The sequence below is a fragment of the Mobula hypostoma genome, chromosome 8 (assembly GCF_963921235.1).
Source record: "Mobula hypostoma chromosome 8, sMobHyp1.1, whole genome shotgun sequence".
NCBI classification, from domain to species: Eukaryota; Metazoa; Chordata; class Chondrichthyes; order Myliobatiformes; family Myliobatidae; genus Mobula; species Mobula hypostoma.
The window spans coordinates 29,721,580-29,729,742 of record NC_086104.1 but is presented as its reverse complement, the minus strand read 5'-3'; the positions used below and the strand labels follow the sequence as shown (position 1 = coordinate 29,729,742).

Below are 8,163 nucleotides of genomic sequence, written 5' to 3'. Positions count from 1 at the left end.
TTAGGTTTTACTTATTTTACATCTTTGGACTATACTGCAGCTGCTAACAAATTTAGTCATATAAGATTAAAATAAACTTGATTCTTATATAAGTCGGCATTCAATTGCATGGTGCCTTTTGTTTCTTTGTCTATTCTAAGCAAAACTACTTTCATATTCTGTTTGAGATGTCATACTGTCTTCAAGTTTCAGCATTCCAAAACCACTGCCCGTATTCTCCATGGGACAAGCCCACTCCCTATCATCCGCCTTCCAGACTCAACACTTCCCAGCATTTCTCTTTACATTTCAGATTTACATCACGTATGTTTTTTGGAATTTCAATGATTATTCTGGTTGTTCTAATTTAGATTGATCTTTCTTTTCCTCTTGTAGTTCTGCAATTTCTCACTTAATCTCAAATGCAACCAATCCATTTGTTTTGTTCTTATGCCCCATTTCTGTTGTTAAAATCCTTATCTTAATTTTACCCTCAGCATGATGAACTGTCATTGATCCAAACTATTGTTAATTTCTTCTTTCACAGATCTTTGTTTTTATTTCAGATTTCCAGATCCATATTATTTTGCTTTTGCATCACCTCACTTTTTCCAGCCTATAATTCTTCATGCACCTAATTTAAACTGCTTAACAAAATAATGGTATTTTGACTCACAGGGGGAATGGAAAATATTTTGTTATTTGCATAAACTCTTTCAAGCTTCTTGAACTTTTCTCTAATTCTGATTTTGTGTTGAAGATCTTGAAACTATTATTTCTTTTGTCTAAACATGCAGAATGATTGGTACATTTGTCTACTAACCTGTCAACACACTTCAAGACTAGTTACTTTATACAAAACCTTTCAATCATTTCTTAAGTGCAGAATCCATTCCCCCGTGAGGATCATTATAGTGTACTGTAAACTGCTGAAGAATTGTTTCTAAATGTATTTAAATCTGAAGAAGTTGCCTATTTGTATTTAATCTGAAAGTTATTGATTATAGTAAATTCTACCAGCAACATTACAGTTGTCAATGTTGGAAATCTCAAATAGTCAATCTGGCTTTGGGGCAGGACTTCCAGCTGCCTGTTTGCCATTGAATGATCTGTGCTGGGACCTCTGCTGTTTCTGATGTATATGAGTGACCTGGATGAAAATGTGGGTGTGTGGATCTTAAGTTTGCGGATGATACCAAGATTGGTGGAATTGTGGATAGTGTAGAAGACTGGCAAAGAATACAGCGTGATATAGATCAATTGCAGGTATGAGTAGAGAAATGGCAAATGGAATTTAACCCAGGTAAATATGATGTAGGGCAAATGCAAGGAGACAGTACACGATCCTTAACAGCGCTGCTCAGCAGAGACATCTTAGGGTCCAAGTTCATAGCTCCTTGGAAGTGGCTACACAGGTCACTAAGGTGGTTAAGAAGGCTCATGGAATGCTTGCTTTTATTAGTTGAGACATTGAGTTCAAAAGTCAAAGGTTATGTTCCAACTTCATAGAAATCTGGTTAGGCCACATTAGACACTAAAATACTACAGCGCAGTACAGGTCCTTTGGCCCTTGATGTTGTGCCAACCCATATAATCCTTTTTTTTAAAAAAAAAGTACTGGGAGTATTGTTTACAGTTCTGGTTGCTCCACAATAGGAAGGATGTTGAGGCTTTGGAGAACGTGCAGAAGGAGTTTACCAGGATGCTGCCTGGTTTAGAGGGCATGTGCTGTCGTGAGAGGCTGGATAACCTTTTTTTTACTGGAGTGGCAGAGGATGAGGTGAGATCTTATAAAGCTTTAAGATTATGAGGGGCATAGAGTAGACAGGGAATATCTGTTTCCCAGCTTTGAAATGTCTAATACCAGAGGGCATGCATTGAAGGTGAGAGGGGGTAGGTTCAAGGGGGATGTGAAGGTAAAGGATTTTACCCAGTGGTACATGCCTGGAATGCACTGCCTGGTATGGTAGTGGAGGGAAATGTATTAGAGGTTTTTAAGAGATGTTTGGATAGGCACATGGATGAGAGGCAGGTGGAGGGATATGGACATTCTGTAAGTAGGTCGGATAGTGTTTGGGTGTTTTTGGTTTGCTTATTAGCTAGTTCAGCACAACATTGTGGGCTGAATGGTGTGTTACTGTGCTGTACTGTTCTATGAGTTCCACCCAAAACTTGGGAGAAGTGTCATTTATGTAGTTATGCCAGTATTCCATGACATTTATGATATTCCTCATGATTCTGCTCTGTGGACCAAGCAATATAAGTAATCCAACATTCCCATTTGTTACTCTTACAGTAATGAAGGACTACACTGTTCATGAACATCACCTGGTGGACTTATCGGCAAGTTTTCTTGTTGGTGTCATGGTTGTGCACTCTGGAGGAGTGGGCTGCTTACCAGGAGGTTCTTGATTGGGGTGTAGTAAATGATCAGCTCAGAGGGAGTTGGTATGTTTCATGGTATCCTTGCTGGCTCAGGAAGAAAACTTGTGTGTCTTCTGGCCTGTAAGGAATCATTCCAAACTTGTAAAAACAAACAACACCTTATCTCAGTGACCTGAGCCATGCTACTGCCAGCTTTTGACAGATTGAAGCCTGTGTATTCCTTAATTGGATCTGGATTAAAATGGAATGTTCATTTATCAGGACTTCCAAAAAATGAATTTTAAAGTGTTGCTAGTTAATCAAAATCTGTTGTATTTTGGTTCAACTGTATCATGTTCTATTAGTCAATTAACTGCAGTAATTCAATTTCTAGAGTATCTTAAAAACACTGCAGAATCTGGAATTCGGAAATAAAAATAGGAATTTATTGGAAACACAGCAGGTCAGGCAGCATCCATGGAAAGAGAAATAGAGTTGATGTTCAGGTCAGCATTTTCTGTTTTTATGTTAGTTGGAACACCTAGACTAGAACCAGGAGACACCCTGTAAAGCAAGTAAGAGTATTAGTACTTATGTCAGGAAATTCCACACACAGAATGTCAATATGCAGAGTAGATTTGTTGGAATAATAAAAATTAAAAGCAATCAGTAATTATGTCAAATTGGGTTCATCTGAATGAAATAACTAAACTATTGGAAAAAGACGGCTTCCATGATTATCTTGTGAGGGGTGCCTCAGAAGGGTGGCGCCTATTATTAAGGACCCCCGTGCCCACTTCTCATAGTTACCATCAGGAAGGAGGTACAGAAGCCTGAAGGCACACACTCAGTGATTCAGGAACAGCTTCTTCCCCTCTGACAGCTTATTTCTAAACGGACATTGGAACCCATGAACACTAACTCACTTTTTAAATTTCTGTTTTTGCACTACTATTCCCAATTTAACTATTTAATAGACATACTGTTATTTTTTTTTATATATTATCACATATTGCATTTACTGCTGCTGCTAAGTTAACAAATTTGATGATGTGCTGGTTATATTAAACCTGATTCTGAATCTGACCTTGTGATTTTTAGCTGTTCTTGGAATAGCAAGTTCACCTATCTTCAACAGCAAAGTCAGAATTAATATATAAATATTATTTTGGTTAATTAATCAGTCATTGAATCCAATTCAAATTCCTGCCTCTTCATTCCCACTGCAAGTAAATTATACCTCTTTAAAATTCCAGAATTTGGTGGTGTGTATATGTTTAACCAAAAGGATTCCATGGACTTCCCTTTAGAGCACCAATTCCCATATTATGTTAAAGAGTGTAGTTAAGAGTAAAACTATATTAAATCTAATATGATCAGGTCTTCTAACTTCTTAATATACAACATCCATTAAAACTGGAAGCTTTCTCAATCCAAAGGTGGAAAATAATGTTCCTTCAAAAACTTTTACTGTGGTTATAATGACTGTAGTTCTGAGGTTTTTTGGTTAATATTCACAGAACTATGACTTTAAAATTGTGACAATGTCAATGATGCACTTATGTTTGTAATTAAAAGATCCAATTATGGTATCCAATTAAATCTATGTACACTAGTCGAAGTTACGCAAGATATATCAGAGGATGGAGAAGAACCTATTCTAATAAAGGGACACTAATCTAAAATATTAACTGTTTTCTCATTGACGCTGTCTGATCAGCTAAGCACTACAGGATGTTTTTTTTCAAACCACACTGAAGCAAGTTGTACAAAAATTAAGATGCTGTGTGGTTTGGATTTCTCATCTATTCTGACACATTTCAAGTTGGAATGAATATAGACATTCTACAGTAGTATTCTCTACTGTCTTTCATTGTGAACACATTGTCTCATCCAAATTCATTACCCTCTTCCTGCTTTCTTTCCACCAATCTAAGGCTAATACCAATTTCCTTTTTGGTGTTCACAGAAATAGATAGGAAAGTAACCATTGCAATTGTATTGCCATTTATATTAATTACATTTAACTCATGCTGAACAAGGAATTTGCAACCTCTTACCGCACAAGGCTCATTTACTCCCTTACTAATATATCTACTGGAGAAAATTATTTTATTACTTCTGGTATTGGAAAAACATTGAAAACATTTAATTGTGCCAATTAAAAACCTCTTCTTGCAGTTTTAGTGTTCCTAAAAACAAATTTAATTAAATCTTTATAAAGTAACTACCACATCAATAGAAATGCAAAGCTGTTTTACACTGCAGGAATTTTAGTATTTTTCATTTTCCCCACTCCTTTGTTTCTTTCAGTACCTTTTAATATGTCCCATTTGTTATATGTCATTGCCAGGACAGTCAGAATCATGAGGCCATTATAAGAGCAGGTAAAATCTTTTGTTCAAGGGATTAGAAAGAGCAAGAGTGCTTCTCATGTGCCTAGAAAGGAAGTGTCAACTTAAATTTGTACTGATATCCAGAGCCTTGTAGCACTGATAACTGACCCCTCCACAGACCCCACTCAGTAACTTACCATGGACGTAACTGCCCAACTCCTGTGACAGACATAGTTCTATCAGGAGATGATAATGAGGTTCAGTTAGGCATTCCACCTTACCCTGCAGGAGAGGGCAGTCTACTTGCTAAACTGCTTTACCAATGAAGGGTGAACATTTCTCCCTTGAGTGTAAAATGCATTAAAATAATATTAAGGAAAAAATATTTCCTTATTTTTGTTCTAAGTTTTCAGTTAAAATGTGCGTGTATTTTTGTAAATTATGTTGATGTCCAATTGGGAATGGATCTAGTAGTGATTTCAGACTTGAATGTTTTATATTTGGTTGATAATCTTCACTCACTCTGCCATCTGGCAAATTGCTCTCCTGGGTTAGGAACTGAAAAATCAACCAGGATTCCTTTCTCTCTTGGCTACATCAATTTTCAGTTCTGGAACCCTTAACTAGTGTACCAATATTTACTTCTAAGGCTCACATTGATAAAATGGACACCAAGGAGACGGACCAGATTGTTGCTAATATCTGTGGATGTAGCCCACATGAGATAGCACCTTCAGCGGTGAAGGACAGAGACTGTAAAATATTAAATGTTACTAACATTCTTTGCAACAATATTTAGCAGGTGTGGTGGCTGGCAAATCTTGTTCATTAAATTTTGCTAGCTTGATTACTGCACCTGAACTTTCTTTAGTGCCGCTCCTTGAATTTGAGTTGTCAGTTTTATAAACTTGAGCTTTTATTTCACAATAGCCAAACTTGCTCAGCAAAATGAAGAAATCCCTTCTGAATGCTTTTGTAAAGATGGCATAGAGAAATGGATTAGCACATGAGTTCAATGGGTAAAACAATACCAGTAGAATTTTAGCATTGGTAACTGTAATAAGTGGAGACTTAAAAGCTGCTGAAATAGCAAAAAATGATATAGGAGCCATACAGACAAAATCTGTAAAGATTAGTATTGCCATTCGTTTGGCAATCTTTGTGTCACTACTTTTAGAAACGAAATCAGGATTTTGCACAGCTATATATATTTTGATATAGCATATACAAATGATAATAAAGGCTATAACATTCAGTACTAATAGGAATATAACATAGCCCTGGGAAACTGGAGTTTCTATATCCATTGGCAAGCAGATGCTAACTTTCATGTAATTGCTGATACCAACAAGTGGCAATATTGCTACAACTAGAGAGAACACCCAGCCTCCAAACATAAGCATAACTGCATGCCTCAACCGTATTTTTCTGTCCAATTGCATGGCGTGGGTAATTGTATGCCATCTTTCAAAAGTGATCACCATTAGTGTATACACAGAGAGCTCACTTGCAAAGACAGTGAAGAAACCAGCACTGGCACACCCCGCACCAGTCTGCCAGTCTATTGCGTAGTTGTAATACTGACTCTTGGTGCTCAGATCAACAGATGCAATGAGTAGCAAATAGAGACCCATACAGAGGTCTGCAAAAGCAAGATTACACATAAGGAATCGCGGAACTGTAAGCTTATTCTGACTAACCACCAAAACAATAAAAACAACAAAGTTACCCACAATGGCGAGAATGTTAATGAACCATATCAGAACTCTTAGAAAATTGTATCCCATTATATCTTCACAGGGATTGAAGGCATCCGGTTCTGGAGTGCAGACAAGCTCTACCTTGGCATGGCAAAATCCATAATCAAATGATACTCCATTTTCATAAATTTCTTCTAACTGTTCATATTCATTGTCAAGATTGTTGGGGAAATATGAATAGTTCTGTGAGGAAGAGTATTTCTTCATGCCAGCAGAAAAATTCTGTATGTTCCATTGTTCCATTTTCTGTGATGGTGGATTAGAATGAGAATAGTCACCCCCAAAACTATAAGCAGATAAGAAGAGATAGTTTATTACTAAATAAATGTTATTTAAAGAATGGAAAGACACAGTAAAACAAATACATCTTGCAGTTCCATATCAACATGTCACTAAATTACAGAACAACAAATAATTTCATACCTTTCTCCATCCACAATATTCTAATTGAAAGACTCAACATTTTGCTCACCATGCAATGAACGGACAGAAAAGGCCATAAATTATATGTTCTTGTGAAGATGGCCTCAATATAACAAACCGGAGCAAATGCTTTTGCCTCTTTGGCTGCTTGTTTATTTCTTCAAGTCTTCATCTCTCTAATTCCATATTTGCTTTATTCAACTTATCATTTTAAAAGGTAATTATTATTCTAATATGACAGATGATCTAATCACATACTGCCATTGTTACTGTGTCTGTAATGTTGGAAATCTAAAGCTGTTTTGATATTCAGCTGCATAAAGTTAATATTTAAGTTTCTTTGCACTTCTCAACCTTTTAATAGATCTAGGAAAAATTAGAGTAACGTTAAAAGCAGTAAAACTATAAATGCCAGGCTCAAGCAATGACCTTTTTAATGCTTCTTTTCGTTAGTAGTAGTAGTAGTAGTAGTAGTAGTCATACTTTATTGATCCCGGGGGAAATTGGTTTTCGTTACAGTTGCACCATAAATAATAAATAGTAATAAAACCATAAATAGTTAAATAGTAATATGTAAGTTGTGTCAGGAAATGGGTCCAGTACCAGCCTATTGGCTCAAGGTGTCTGACCCTCCAAGGGAGGAGTTGTAAAGTTTGATGGCCACAGGCAGGAATGACTTCCTATGACGTTCTGTGTTGCATCTCGGTGGAATGAATCTCTGGCTGAATGTACTCCTGTGCCCAACCAGTACATTATGTAGTGGATGGGAGACATTAAAGCTGGACTAACCACAGAGAGAAATAGTCCCTTTGCAAAATTCTGACATTGCTGTTCTCCATTGTGCCATAGGGTCACAAAGCACAGAAGCAGGCCCTTTAGCCCAACATGTCCTTGCCAACTAAGGTTTCCATCTAAGCTAGTCCCATTTACCAACATTTGGCCCGCTAAACTGTTCCCATCCATGTACCTGTCCGAGTGTTTTTTAAATGTTAGTATAACTTCCTCTGGTAGCTCATTCCATTAACTGTCCACATCCTGGGTTAAAAACATTGTCCATCAGGTGCCTATTAAATCTCTCCCCTCTCACTTTAAACCTATGCCCTCAAGTTCTTGATTTCCTTACCTCGAGAAGAAGATTGTGCACATTCACCTTATCTATAGCCCTCATGTTTTTGTTATGGGAGGTGTTTGTTCAAGTGTGAATTTAGTACTGAAGTCTTGGCTATTCTAGGTACTTGCTTAGCAATAACTTGCTGAGAGGAACTCAATTTGGATCCCACTCGACTTCAGACCTTCTTACG

The 8,163-nt window shown here is 37.0% G+C and overlaps 1 protein-coding gene across 2 annotated transcripts in view; it reads right to left on the bottom strand.

Annotated features, from left to right (window-relative positions):
• Positions 1-3,809: 3,809 nt before the first annotated feature.
• Positions 3,810-8,163, bottom strand: part of LOC134350432 (lutropin-choriogonadotropic hormone receptor-like) — a 114,769-nt gene continuing 110,415 nt past the window's right edge. For both annotated transcript variants that reach the window (XM_063055620.1, XM_063055621.1), the window contains one exon: positions 3,810-6,725. In XM_063055620.1, the coding sequence (XP_062911690.1) occupies positions 5,453-6,725 (1,273 nt within the window). In that variant the 3' untranslated portion in view covers positions 3,810-5,452. The remainder of the gene's footprint in view (positions 6,726-8,163) is intronic.